We start from the raw sequence: 15,342 nt of genomic DNA, 5'->3' as shown, positions 1-15,342 counted from the left end.
ACGTCAGCATCCAATAATATTCGAACACGTGTAAGAGATTGCACGAGTCAACGTCATGCTCCAACAACACCAAAGCTTCCCTCTGCCCACATTTTGTTGTCTTGTAGCTGTCAACTTAACGTGTGCCCATTTAAGCCCTTCCATACTCTATTTTTCTTTTTATTTTTATTACCCCATGCCTTATACAATTATTATTATTATTATTATTCATTTTTATATAATATAATATAATTTGATGAAAAACTAAAAAGGAACAATATTGGAGCAGCAAAAAAATTGATTGTTGACACCAAATACTTTTTCTATGATGATTTTCATATATATACTTGATTTAGGCATTGAAAATTTTGTTCAAAAAAAAATTTTTGTGATCATTTTTAAGTATTTTTAAGCATTATCGTATAGTTATTCAATAACAGCATATCCAAAAGCTTAATTAGAAACAAAAACAATTTCATTCTACCAAAACTTAGAAATGGACCAGCAAAAGTTATTGCTTTAAGCGAAATTTATCGTCCTTGATAGAAACAAGAAATGCTTTCTAATATAATAATGAATTTGTATTTACACATTTCCATAATATATCGAAAATGGCCAATTAAACAATCTAGTACTATTTTACATATATTATTTTCAGTGCAAATCAGGAATCCAAATGTAGACTTAAAGAGCAGCGACGTAGGAATATTAATTTAAGCACTAAAAATCGGCCACATTCTTTATATATAAATTTTTTTGCCTCGCGGCTTTAAATGCTAAATAAATTTATTTCATAGGCTTCACGACGCCTCAATGTAACACACCTATTGCATGAGTATATTACACTTATCTTAGCTGCCCAAATAAGAATTTTTATTTTAGGAAAAAATACCGCCACGAAAAACGAGTACATATCTTATTGAAGTTCTCATAGATAGTTGATTCAATTCAATCCATATAAATTGTAATGAAAAGTAATATTTTTTGTCATAAGTTGGATCGGATATTTGTATTTTAAAATTAAAGAGTCTTTGTAATGTATTAGTAAGTCTTTTGTAAGACGATCTTTCGAATTTAATTACATCCATAAATGATTCGATTCGATTCATATTTTAAGTGAACGTTTCATATGAGTTTTTATGTTTCGAAGATTAATTCCATTACCTGGTTAATATTTTTATAAATAAAATTATATATAAAATAGCTATATATATATATATAGTAAATATGACATAGATATCTAATATATATACTCCTTGCATTTATTTCTGAATTATATTCATGAAAAGAATAATCACAAAATCCAATTCGATCGACACATCCAGCCGAGTGCTAGCTATTGTACTGTTGCTTGTATCATTGTAATTTCTCAGCTTGCACCTGCCGACATCTGTTATTTTCGCTGCCACAAGTTAACATTTCAATAAATTAAAACTATTTACGTAATACAATCTTGTGGAGTGAATATATGAATTGAACATGGGTAATTATTGTTTTTTAAATAAAAAAAGGAAAAAAATCATAAATTAATTTATGTATTCTTAAAAACAGATTAAGCTATGATTAATTATGGTATGACGATTAAAGGGTTTTATGTAAGTGGGAAAACCGACCAAATAAAGGATATATAAGAAATTTGAGATTTCTTAAAAAAAAAAAAAAAAAAAAGTTTCATCACGAGGTTTTTTTTTTTTTTTTTTTTTCTCTTTTCTATCAAATTTTTATTTTAAAAAAAAAACTACGTACATCACTTCATCTGGATGCAAAACTAAATACTACATATACATTAGTTATTGAAATTTGAAACTAAACAAAATTATCCCTATAATGAATTACTATTAAAATCTTATGGGACGGTTGCACATATCGATTTTGTAAGATAGATCTCTTATTCAACCAACTTATTATAGATGTCTTTCAGATCGACCCGTCTCACAGTCACGGAAAACTCACTCATTAATTACTATTTATACATGGAAACAAAGAATATGTGTGTGGTGAGCTATGCTTAGGGTTGGGTGGGGTGTGTGTGTGTGTGTGGACAGCAATATGGATGGAGTCGTGTTATGTTTGGGCTAAATGGAGAGACAAAATCCACCCAACATTTGAACTGCCCCATCTCATCTCTTAGCATTAATTATATGATTTGATTTGATTTAATTTAGTTAGGATTTAAATGGTGCATGAGAGTGTGTTTTTCATGAGTAGTTGTAAAGACGTTAGGGGAAAGTGAGGTCCAATGAGTGGGCTAAATGTCACCATTTGGTCTTTCTGTTGCATTACATTTTCCTTGTGTTTTCTTTGTCTTATCCAACCACCCTTATATATATAGTGATGATAATATGTTTGGATACGTCTAGATTATAATAACATAAAACCCATTAAAAATAATACAAAGATATTTAAAAATGTCCAGATATATTATTTTGTATAATATATTATAAGTGGTAATAAACACATGAAGTATATAATAAAATTTGGTGTCATTTTTGTTAAATAATATGTTAAAGATGCATGCATGTAATTTATATGAATTATGTAGTGGACATGGGCAGGGGTTATTGTATGGCAGCAAATGATGTGGTTCATTAGTCCCTTTCGGTTTTATGTGGCAGCATTCATTCGTTTCATATATTGTAAGTGGTCATTGTTTGTGACATAATAATGTAAAGACCCCAGCCTTTGCCCTTTGTCAAGTCCTAATCATATCTTCTAATATCATCTACAATCTACTTACATTTTATATAATTATTATCATACATAGTTTCATCTCATACATTTTTGTTGATTTAGAATAACAGACATGTATGATATAGACTTCGTGATAAAAAAATTCGTGGTATAGTGTGTTGTATCATGTATGTTGTATAATGGTGAAAAGAGGTCAATTTTTTGGGAAAAATAGGGGGAAAGTGTAATGATAAATTTTGTAATGTCTCCCTATTTCCTGTGTGGCCAACTTTTTCAACAGTCAAAGGGTGAAAAGGAAGGGGAAAAGTGGAAGTAAATATATAATGTGATGGTAAAACTAGCTTCACTGAAAGAATGTGTGCGTTTGTGTATATATGTATGTGTGTACTATTGTACTTAGTACATATTAACACCGAGAATAAATGATGGACACAAAAAATATAAGAATTCTTGGTACATTTCACGATGGAGATAGAGGATTAATGGTTACTCATAATTTGAATTTTGAGTTATTATCACAACTACATCATCTATATCTATTTAAATTTGGGTAATCTTTTATTTATTTAAATTATGTCTTCAAAATTGGACTCAATCATCTTTATCAGATTATTCCAAACAATATCCTGATATGTTAAAGAGCGTCATTAAAACAGAAATATTCGTAACCAAGGAAAAAAAGCAAAAAACTAAATAAAACATTTAAATTATTTTAATTTTCCTTAAATTTTATGTAATATTCTTTCGATCACTTGTAGATATGCGACACTTGTACTTGTCACAGTTAGATATTATGGATGTAATTTTTCTTTTCTTTTCTTTTCTTGTTTTGTTTCTTTTTTGCCATCACTCATTGATTACTACTGTCTCCAATCTTTTTTACCATAGGTGAATAATGATTTTACCTTCTTTGTCTCCTTAAAAGACTGCCTTGCTCTCAGAGCAACTGTTGACTTCCCTTGATTGAATCAATTCATTAAACATTTTTAAGATTATTAATTTAATGAAACATGTTCACTCACTACAATACCTTGGTCTTTTCAAAATCCCATTATTATCTATTGAATGAAACGATCACAACTCCCACGATCAACAATAACAAATGTGATTGAGTAAAGACAGTCTCTCCGTTCTTGATTTCTTTCTTTTTTTTCCAAAAAAGTTGATAAATTTTTGTGGGGTAAATTTATTTTGGTCACCATATTAACCTCCACTAGTCTCAAATCCATACCCATAAGCAACAGAATAAATATAATAGTTTTATAGTAATAAAGAAAAACAGATAAAGCTTGCTTTTTTAAGATCTTTGTTGTTTTGCTGAAGGTGCATCAGAAGGTTCTTCAAATCCGAAGAAAAAGGTAAGTAATTTATATTATAATAGTTCTGTGAAAAAAAAATCAAACAATTATTTTACTCGTCAGGTGAATGGAAAAAGAAAAGGACTTACTGAAAGACGCTTTGTGTACGTGTGAAGACTTCACGGATATACATACACATACATGTATGTATATCTTGTATATATATAAGAGAGAGAGAGTCGGAGAGAGATTGGTTTATTGTGTGAATGGAGTTGAGTGTAAATGTGGGAGACAGAAACAGAGAGTTGAAGTAAAGAAACCCAAAGGGATTTCATCTGTTCCTATTTTTCAGGGATTTTTGTGTCTTAGATCAGATTTTTTTTGGGTTCTTGCAGGATTGTTTTGATTTTGCTTTTGTTTCGATTTTTATGTATTGATTGTTTTGTTTACAAAAGTGACTCGAATTTTCTCGGGTAGTCATGGGTTTCTTGTGCTTGATGTGAACAGTTTTGGGTGAGAAATGAGATGTTGGATGGCGAAATTGATGAGACTGAGATTTTCTGGGATTCAATTTCTGAAAAAATTCCCTCTTTTTTCTGTAAAATTGATATTTGAGTTTGTTTAGATGTTTCTGCAGATGGGTATAAACGCTTGTTGAAGATAAGAGAGGTAAGAAACTGGAAATTCTCTGGGTTCAATTTGGTTTTCTTGATTTCTAAATGTTCTGCGTTTTTCTTTGGTGGCAGCGCCATCACTGTATGACGCCTGTTAAATTGTTGAAGGGCTTCTAAAGTTTGGGTTAGAATTTTGCGATAGTTATTGCTAAAATTGCAATGATTACCTTTATGGAATCGAAGGAAACAGTGAAAGAAACTGAGAAATGTTTGGACTCTCAGCTATGGCATGCTTGTGCCGGTAGCATGGTGCAAATGCCGCCGGTGAACTCGAAAGTGTTTTACTTTCCTCAGGGACATGCTGAGCACGTCTCTGGGAATGTGGATTACAGGAATTTTCCTAAGATTCCTGCTTGTGTGCCGTGTACGATTTCTGCAATCAAATTCATGGCAGATCTCGAAACGGACGAGGTTTTTGCGAAAATTCGGCTTGTTCCTATTAGCAATGATGTTGATTTTGATGATGAAGGGGTTTTAGGGATGAATGGTCCTGAGAACCAAGAAAAACCCACTTCGTTTGCCAAGACTTTAACACAATCTGATGCCAACAACGGTGGGGGGTTTTCGGTTCCTAGGTACTGCGCAGAGACGATTTTTCCTAGGCTGGATTACACGGCGGATCCTCCGGTTCAGACAATTCTTGCCAAGGATGTTCATGGTGAAACTTGGAAATTCAGGCATATTTACAGGGGGACACCTAGGCGACATCTCTTGACCACAGGGTGGAGTACTTTTGTGAACCATAAGAAGTTAGTGGCAGGCGATTCCATAGTGTTTCTAAGGGCGGAGAACGGCGATCTTTGCGTTGGGATTAGACGTGCAAAGAGGGGAATTGGTGGGGGGATTGAGATTCCATCGGGATGGAATCCAGCTGGGGGGAATTCTACCATGCCTTACGGAGGGTTTTCGACTTTCTTGAGGGATGATGATGAGAATAAGTTGGCAAGAATTGGTAATGGGGTTGGGAATGGAAGTTTGATCGGTCGAGAACGAGTGAAGGTAGAAACGGTCATTGAAGCTGCTACTCTTGCCGCCAGTGGACAACCCTTTGAGGTTATTTACTACCCTCGAGCTAGCACGCCCGAGTTCTGTGTTAAGGCTTCTCTTGTAAAAGCCGCATTGCAAATACGATGGAGCTCGGGTATCAGGTTCAAGATGGCATTCGAAACAGAAGATTCCTCGCGTATAAGTTGGTTTATGGGAACCATATCGTCGGTCCAGGTTGCTGACCCAATTCGCTGGCCTGATTCTCCTTGGAGGCTTCTGCAGGTAATATATTTTATGTTGAATGTCTTGTGTTTTAACTCTGTACATGATCCCTATCTATGTGAGCATGATTTAACCTTGATCTTTGATTTTATTTATGATATATTTACCGCCTTAAATTCGTATATTTGATTGTAATAATAGACTCAAAGCTACAATGAATGTAAGTGACGGTGTATTTATACTGCACGAGCACCAATTTCCATGGTTTGCATCAATGAAAAATCCCTGTTGTCCTATTCCCCTGTATTTCCTGCTGAAATTTCAAATCTTGGGCATATATGTATCAAACTTTGATTGCAAATATTCTTATTCGTTTTCATTTGGATAGCTTGAACTGTAGGATTAGTTGGATCAAAAAACTTGCCCCTAATTGTAGTGTGCATCAAAGTTTGGTGGAAAAACTCTTAAATCTACTATGATCCGAATTGATGCAGGTGACATGGGATGAACCTGACCTACTCCAAAATGTGAAACGTGTCAGCCCATGGCTTGTAGAGTTAGTATCAAACATGCCGGCCGTTCATCTCTCGGCTTTTTCACCTCCTCGAAAGAAATTAAGACTACCTCATCAATCAGATCTCCCACTTGACCCCCAACTGACATTCCCATTTCTTTCAGGCAACAATCTCCTACTTGGGTCCAGCATCCCCTTTGGTTGTCGTCAAGACAACACTCCTGCTGGCATGCAGGGAGCCAGGCATGCTCAATATGGATTATCTTTATCAGATTTTCATCTCAGTAAACTGCAATCAGGTTTCTTTCCGGTCGGCTTCAAACAAGCTGTTGTATCTACCGGAACCCCAATTCCCTACATAGCCACCAAGCCTAGCAATACTGAGAACATTTCTTGCTCACTGACCATGGGAAATTCGAGTTCAAAGAAATCTGATGTTTTGAAGGCAACCCCGTTTGTGCTTTTTGGTCAACCAATACTAACAGAGAAGCAAATGTGTACCAGCTGTGGTAGTGACACTGTTTCTTCAATCCGTGCGGGTAACGGTTCTACTAGCCCTGCTGATAAAACAGGAAATACTTCCGATGGATCTGGTTCGAATCAGAATGATGCACCGGAACGCACTTCATGTGAAGGCGCCCTGAATCTTGAAACCAGTCAGTGCAAAGTTTTCTTTGAATCCGAGGATATGGGTCACACCATGGACCTTTCTTTGGTCGGTTCATTCGACGAACTCTATAGAAATCTGGAAGACATGTTTGGGGTCGAAATTTCAGATCCACTGAATCATGTCCTGTACTGGGACGCCAAAGGTGCAGTCAAGCAACTCGGTGAAGAACCATTTAGGTCGGTTATCTCATAGACATTAGTTGAATTCATGTGCATTCTTTCGTCATTTTCTACATCAAATCATGTATTTGGTACTTTGCTCTGTCAATGTTGCTTGCAGTAACTTCAAGATGACAGCTAAAAGGTTGAGGATTTTAACAAAACTCACGCAGCCGCGAGAACGCAGGAGCGTAGACTTGTGATCATACAAATGGAAACCTCCAGTCTAACAATGAATAACTTAAAAGCTTAGCTCTTAACAACTACTCATGAAGAGTCGGTCATTCCTGGATCATGGCGAACCCGACCCCAAGTGACAAATTCGACCTTTCGAGCTATATCATATCATGTATGTCGGGAGGATTCCTCTTTAGTTGTTTTCTTTGTAAACATAAGTTTCAAGTTTCTTGCATTTTTTGTATGGTTCTAACTTTTATGCTACGGTTTCGAGAGTCGAAGTGAAGTAAAGCTTGGTATTGTAAAAAAGGGCTGCACTTCTTCAATAGTCTTTCTCTCTACGTTGGCAGGAGAAATCTGTCTTTTGGAAGAGTCCCACTTCACAATTTGCCTCGCCATTTTGGAAAAAAACTTGGGTTGATTGCGATAGCCCCCTTAATTTTGTCAAATAAAAATGAAATATTAACTTCATTTCTGTGAGATGTAAATCAAGCTATTGATTTCATTCAATCTTGTGTAGTATGTACAAGAGTTACTTATTGAACTATAAAAGGGGTGTGTCGAGATCATTTGGTCTAGTCCGAAATATGAAATTTTGTGTTTAATTCTCACCAATTTAAGTTGTAAGATAGAATTTTCTCGATTTTACCTGCCAACATTTTCTTGGACTAGCCTATCACATAGGGTTTGTCCAATGTGGTTTATCAGGCTAGCGTAGTTTGCAGGCTATTGCGTTAGTCCGAAAATTTACCCAAAACGCATCTAAGGGTGGCAGCTATGGGTTTCCACATCACAAAAAAAAAATAGAATTATAAAAAAGAAGCGGAATAGTCGTTGTAACAAAAATTTCATTGTTGACCAATTAAAGTTGACAGTTTTTAGTTTTTACCATTCAAGTGCCGCAGGAGTTGGTTTTTCATGCTTTAATATTTTGGATTACCATATAGTTTTTATTATTATTATTTATAAATTTGTTAGTATCAAAAAAATATGGTTCCATTTTCTATAATGGCTACATATATCGATTAAAAATGCATTGAACAAATTCTATACTTAATATTATTTTTAACATAGCAACACGCAAAACGAAAAAATTAATGAGCGCACGTGTTAGGAGAAAGTGGGACCAAGTACACGTGCATGATGCGTCAGCATGTGGAGAAGGCTGCGCTGTATTATATTTGTTGCAATTGACATATTAACAAATTTGGTGTGTCAAGTCCTCTCAAAAAAATTTCTTAGTTTACCTTTAAATTTAAGTTACATTTTCTTTAAATTAAATTTCAAATTATTTATCCCCCTTTTTCTCCAATATTTATATATCATTTTCTATTTATCTTTTCTTTCAAATTTCATCATTTATCAGTTTAAATTAAATTATTTATAAAAGGAAAGTGTTATTGACACTTCAATTTTTGTTACAAAAACTAATCTTATGTGTAAATTATATCGCAAACTCGTAATAGAAATTTGGAATCGAGCATCGAAAGGGTTGCTTGAGATCACTTTCACCCGATCGATTGCATCTTTGGTTTAGATATAAGTGTCCTTTTTTCCTATTAATATTTCAAAATAATCAAATCAAACAAATAATAATTTTCAAAAAAAAAACAAAAATAAACAAATAGTTGACATATCCATCTACACATTCTTTGAGGTGTTGGATCGTGTGAAACTGCTAACTGCAACGTCAGATCAACGACTTCTATACAAATTTTGTATAATTTATTTCCCCTTTAATTAATCATGAAACAATTAATAATCCATTATATTTACTTTAAAATGAAACGTCCACAAGTTGTCACGTTTTTTCCATTTTATCAATAAGTTTTAAATCCATTCCCTCTAAAGGAAAAAAAAAAAAAGTCGTTTTGAAAAAAATCATTTTGATATATTAAATTTATCTATTTTCTCTTTTACTTTTATAATTAATGAACTTTAGATATTAGTCCGCTCATTTTTAACTATATATATTCGTTTGATTTTTTTTTTTTTTATCGAAATTTCAATTTTTGCTGGAAATTGTTGAGTAGGTTGATGACATAAATACAAATTTAAAGATTTATTCAATTTGGATGGAAATCTTCCTTCTTGGAATCGAACCAAAATTATAAATAAAATAAAATGTTAAAAAAAATGTCAATCAAAGAATTGTGGGGAGATAAACACATCATATATTGTATCCTGTTACTTTTAGAAAATTAAATGGTGAATTGGGAAAATAGTGAATTGGTTTATTTAATTTAATCGTCTAAATGTAAGAAGATAAAAGATAAAAATCGTCTTCTCCATCCCTGTTTTTTAAATTTGTTTTGTAATATATCTTACTATATTATTAAAGATATTATTAAAGAAGAACATCACATATTAACCGAATTAAAATTAATTTGGTAAAGCCAAATACGAAATATCTAAAATACCTTCAAAAAGCAAAAAAAAAATAACAAAATATTTATCTCTATTTTAAACTTCATTTGTCCATTATAATCTTCAACCTGTGATTTTATTTTATTTTCAAATTTAAATTGATTTGAAACAAATATATAATACATATAACAATAAATAATATTCATATTTTAATCGCACACACAACTCATTTTATTTTCAAATTTAAATTGATTTGTAATAAACATATAATATGTATACAATAAATAATATTTATATTTCAATCACGCACGCACAACGCGTGTGCAGACGACTAGTATATATTATAATTTGATAATTTTTGTATATACGTATTATAATTTTTGTTTGACGTGGTATAATTTAAGTCTTCATTTTGTTGTCACCTTAGCCTAGTTAGCAATTTTCAGCTAAAATTGGAATTCCGGAAAAGATAGGATCAAAATAACCAATGGTTAAAAGTTAGCGAACCAATAGCCAAGTTTAACTAATTACAAGACTAAAGAATAAAATAGATAAATGTAGAGTACCAAAATAGCAATTTTCTGGATTTGATTTCTATTAACAAGCCATGTAAATGTTTCACCAAGGTAAGTATAATTGCGTGAAAAGTAATCGAATACATTGAATGGAACAGTAATTGTTTATGTTCGTAAAAGTTAAAAGGAGTAACATCATTAGATCATGTGAGTCTCTCATATTTTTATGAAAGTTGACATATGTGTTGATATTTAAGACCTAATATTTGACTACATCACATGACGATAAATACTTCAAGTATATCATAAAATAATCCAAAAACTAATATAAACCATATCACTAATATTAGAAATGGCAAATACAATAATTATTGTTACAATATTTCAGAAAATTGACGTGGGGTCATTTAAATCCTTAATTTCTATTTGTAAATAATCACGCGTGGGTTCCAAAATTGTGACTATAAACGGTAATCTCCTTCACACCCATAAAAAGCTGCTTTAATTTGTTTGAGTAAATTTGAGGGAGCGGCATCCAGCAACACGCAATGCCCCCAACCCCATTCCTAATAAATCATATATTTAATCACCAATTTACTCTCTCCATGCTTGCACAAGACAATATACGTGTCGAAAACCGTATATTTTACATCGTATAAAAAATTATGGTATAAGAAAATTTTATATCAATATCGTGTCGAAACTTTCGGTATATCGAACTTTCCAATACATATAGGTAATATACCGACTATATGATATACTGAGATTTCAATACAATATCGATATATATCATTTTATATTATATTTTTTGCAACATAATATATATATATATTGAATATTCGATAAAAATATGAGAATTTTGAGAAAATTTTAGCATGAGTTTTGGTATTGTAAATGGGACCGAAGAGACAGAGATTTGGAGACAAAGACAGATGGTAAGGGCCCAATAGCATGTGGACTCGGAACAAGGACAAATATCCATAACAACAAACAAATGTATTCATCACGACACCGACTTATCAATGATGCTCCAAATCCAACTGAATTTTACAGTTGACAGTTTTAGTGAATTTTTTCTTTAGAGAAAAATAATTGATTATGTCGATGAGGAGAAGGGTTTTCGTTTTTACGTGGGATCGAACGACATCCGGTCTACATTTATAATTTTTATCGCTACATGATACATCAGCTATTCAAATACGTTTATACTTTATATCGCTACATCACTAGGATTGATCTTGATTAATGATTTACGCAGACTTCTTTATAGCCATTGTTCAAATCGGATTTTTTTTTTTTTTTTTTTGGAAAAAAAAAAAAAAAGTGCACAATTATTTATAGACCAATATCGATCGATCGGTTTAACTTGCATTGAATACAAGATTAAATATTTGACATTATCCCTCTAAAAATTGGACCATTCTCCCAACAAAACGTACCGACAATTAATTCTTGTGTACCACGCAATGCCCTACGACTAAGGGTGCCGGAAATACAGTCACTCTCGGTTCACATAATAAAATTTTAAAATTCAATTCTGGAATTTTTTATATTATCGATATCGGCTATCTGAATTTTAAAAAACGTCATCTAAAGAATACTATTTTTATATATTTAAAATTATTTCCAGGGCTAAAGTTAATCCAAGTCGCACCATACAAAATTTATTTGGAATTATTCATGCACATGCCATATTAATCAAATTAAATCAGGTAAAGTTGGAAATATTGTTTGATGGCAGCAAAATTTTACTAACCTAGGGAACACATTGGACCTCAGTATACGTCCAGTGGGTCGTATTTCTTCCATTTATAGGCCCGTTATATGTTGTTGATATAGTCGGACTCATGGCATCCACAATGGTAACACCCCTATCACCATTTTTTTGTGGTCTCCACTCCGTCATATCAAAAACCAAAAATCTCATTCAACTCTCCACTATAACAAAAAACTCAAACAATTTTTTTATGGATCCCACACTCAATTCAAATATATCAACAATCAATTTATTTTACATATTTATATATACATAATTTATATAAATAGTTTAATTTTATTAATGAACTTGTGAATTTTTTTATAGTTAAAGAAAATAAATATATATTTTTTTATAAATATTTAATAATTTAATTAATAAAAAATAAATATAATTTAAATTCAATTTCAAAATTTTGTAACGTTACATACAGATTTTTATGTTAAAAAATTAACTAGAAATTTATTTTATATATTTATTTATTGCAAAATAGATCTCCTAGAGGAATTTGGATTTTGAGACATTCTAAATAAATGTAAATACAAAAAAGAATTCTAAGATGAGTGAGAATTAGAAGACTTCATGTGTATTTATAGGAAATACTTTAACGACTAATTTAATTAAAATATTATAAAAATTTAACAAAAATTCAACAATAAAAACAAAAAAACAACGGTCTAAAAATTAAAAAAAAAAGACAAGACAAACAAACAAATAAATAAATATATGTGTATGTATATACATATTAACAATAATAATATATATTATTAAATAATTAATAAAAAAAAAGCAAAATGCAAAGGGCGCTTTGAACAGTCAGAGCGCCCTTTGTCTGACAATTGAAAAAGCTTTTCCCTGCTATGGGAGAAGCTTTTTCAATTGCTCCACATGGGATAGTGGGAGCTCGAAAGAGCTCCCACTGTGGATGCCCTCAGGAGAAATGTTCTGACACGTCGCGCTCGTGAGCTCATCAATTTTTAAATATTTTTAGTGGGTTGAGGCGGGTCGGCTCGCGATCAGCCTTTTCGTGGGGTGGTAAGGTGGACTGAGCCGCAACAACCCATTATTTGGTGGATGTTGACGGACCCAGAAATTGCCAACTTAAAACATAAATTTTGGATGGTCGGAGCGAATTGACCCGTTTGAATCAACCTCTTTTGATAGCTTTATAAATAATAAATAATTATTTGATGTTCAATTTTGCAATTGAAGTTGGTATTTGATATCCCGGTAAGATATCTCGGGCTATCACCAAACCCGGGTGGTTCTCAAGAACCCAGGTGACGGGAAGAAAGTTGAGGAACATGTGGCTATGATTTATGTCTCGAGTGGTGGAGCCCAGGCATGAACAGCGCCCCAACGGATGGAAGACAACTAGATCAGCATAGGGACCGATTTCCTGTGCCTTTAGCGGTTGGAAAGAGGCCACATCACCATAACGTGGGATAACTTTCCTCACAAGGAAGTAGCTTAGAGCCCATATTGCAACGGCGTTATTTTTTCCAGAAATTACGGGATATGTCACTTAGCATTAAATGTTATCACCTCGTATTTTGTGCTGTCAGACAAACCATATTAGGTAATCATTGGATTTCTCTCGGTATTTCCTATAAATATCAGGTGCCCTGGCCTGAATAAGGTATGTTCTCATATTTACGTTAACTCAAATTCCCAAATTTACATATTTTTCTCATAAGCCCACTCTCTACTCTTAATTTGACTTAAACATTGGAGTGACGACGCCGGAGAACCCTCCGGCACTCCACTGACGATTTCTTTGTCTCCGTGTGTGAAGAATCCATATTGGGAGCAAAAGTTCATCGTCTGGACATCCCGGATGACCACCCACTCACCTTCCCGAGAACTCATTTTATAATCTTCGTATCAGTATTGTTGAAAAGATTTTGTCTCAATAAACTCGATATCCTGGTCAAATTTACTGAATGACAAATTTGGATTTTTTAAATAAATATAATAAATTTTAAAAAATTAAACAAAATAACACATACTAAAATTATTTAAAAAATATAATAAAGCAGGGTTTGAAATCCCGACTCCTCGTAGCCCATAAATTATATATACTAGTGATCGCAGCACACGCTTTGTGTTTGCAATATAATATATATGAGCCAATGAGCCTCTGACTCATGTGAAATGGGGTCCCCTTCGGGGTCAACCCTCTTTTTGTTTTTTTTTTTGTTTTGCTTTGTTTTTTTTTTAATATAATATATATTAGCGATCGTGATACATGATTTTTACGTGTTTGATAATTTGATATATAAATTAAAGATAAGTTATTTACAAAAGTCATATGACACACCAAAATCGGTTAGTCTAAGGGGTTGAACTATTATAATATAGTAAGTATAGATATATAGTATAGATATACATATTATATATATATATGAAAGACTCGGGCTAATTGCATTCGGTCCCCTTGTGAAAATTTTAATTGTTACAAAAACCCTATGAAAAATTAATAAGCTAATATGCCCTTGAATTTTTAAATATTTTGCTCATAACCCCCTGCAATCAATGTTCTGAATTCACGCGTGATAAATGCAATTTTTTATGATATTTGATTTTTTTCACATCATTTGACTAATTTACCCTCCATCTTGAGGCTAAAACATTCTTTTTTTTTTTCTCTCTTATTTTCCATATAATAAACATTGAATTTTTCATTAAAAATATATAGCTTTCCATAATTAATTCCTAGATACTAGCATATTATTTATTTATTATATATATAAATAAAGCGGGGTTTCGTGACAATTAGGATTTTCACAAGGGGGCCGATTGCAATTAGCCCGAAAGACTCCTATATAAATCTATTAAAATTAATAAAACATAATTTTCTTATATAATTAATCTATGTTCATTTTGAATCAAAAGATACTATTTAAAATAATAATTTATTAATTTATCGATTAATTAACATGTCTATAAATTAGTAAAATATCATTGTCTCAATATTATTAATTTATGAAAGTTCAATTGTATAATAAAAATTCTAAACAACTAAAATTTTATTAACCATAATCATCACTTATTTCAAACATGTAAAAACAAGACTGCAAATATAAAACCAAATAATAATAGTGATAAAGATATATATATATATATATATATATATATATATATATATATATATATATATATATATCTACAGTTTTGATATCACGCACCTTAGGATGAGAGGGATCTATGTGCACCCGTACTCAAAACAACTCCGCTTTTCTTGAAACTTTAACGGTAAGGTCGTCTCAAAAATGCGAATCTAATGATACATCATATGATACAAAATTCAATCTTCGTGGTCGGAAATGTGAAG

At 32.2% G+C, this 15,342-nt stretch overlaps 1 protein-coding gene across 2 annotated transcripts; it reads left to right on the top strand.

The window, feature by feature from the left end:
- The first annotated feature begins 4,051 nt into the window (after positions 1 to 4,051).
- On the top strand, positions 4,052 to 7,841 carry LOC140881416 (auxin response factor 18-like). Of its 2 annotated transcripts, XM_073286706.1 has the most exons (4): positions 4,053 to 4,637; positions 4,715 to 5,911; positions 6,346 to 7,211; positions 7,315 to 7,841. In XM_073286706.1, exons 2-4 carry the CDS (start codon positions 4,802 to 4,804, stop codon positions 7,394 to 7,396), a joined length of 2,058 nt encoding a protein of 685 aa, XP_073142807.1. In that variant the 5' UTR covers positions 4,053 to 4,637; positions 4,715 to 4,801; the 3' UTR covers positions 7,397 to 7,841. The 2 variants fall into 2 exon arrangements, with proteins under 2 accessions (XP_073142808.1, XP_073142807.1); XM_073286707.1 differs by having other exon boundaries at positions 4,052 to 5,911.
- Positions 7,842 to 15,342: the final 7,501 nt, after the last annotated feature.

Source organism: Henckelia pumila, chromosome 2 (assembly GCF_033568475.1).
Source record: "Henckelia pumila isolate YLH828 chromosome 2, ASM3356847v2, whole genome shotgun sequence".
Taxonomy (NCBI): Eukaryota; Viridiplantae; Streptophyta; class Magnoliopsida; order Lamiales; family Gesneriaceae; genus Henckelia; species Henckelia pumila.
Note: the sequence above shows the minus strand (reverse complement) of the source record. Positions and strands in the feature narration are given on the sequence as shown.

Excerpts from the sequence above, each read along its gene's own strand:
- LOC140881416 (XM_073286707.1), top strand. The coding sequence starts at position 4,802 with ATGATTACCTTTATGGAATCGAAGGAAACAGTGAAAGAAACTGAGAAA. Across the intron at positions 5,912-6,345 it reads CTCCTTGGAGGCTTCTGCAG|GTGACATGGGATGAACCTGA; the intron begins GTAATATATTTT and ends GAATTGATGCAG. Across the intron at positions 7,212-7,314 it reads CTCGGTGAAGAACCATTTAG|TAACTTCAAGATGACAGCTA; the intron begins GTCGGTTATCTC and ends TGTTGCTTGCAG.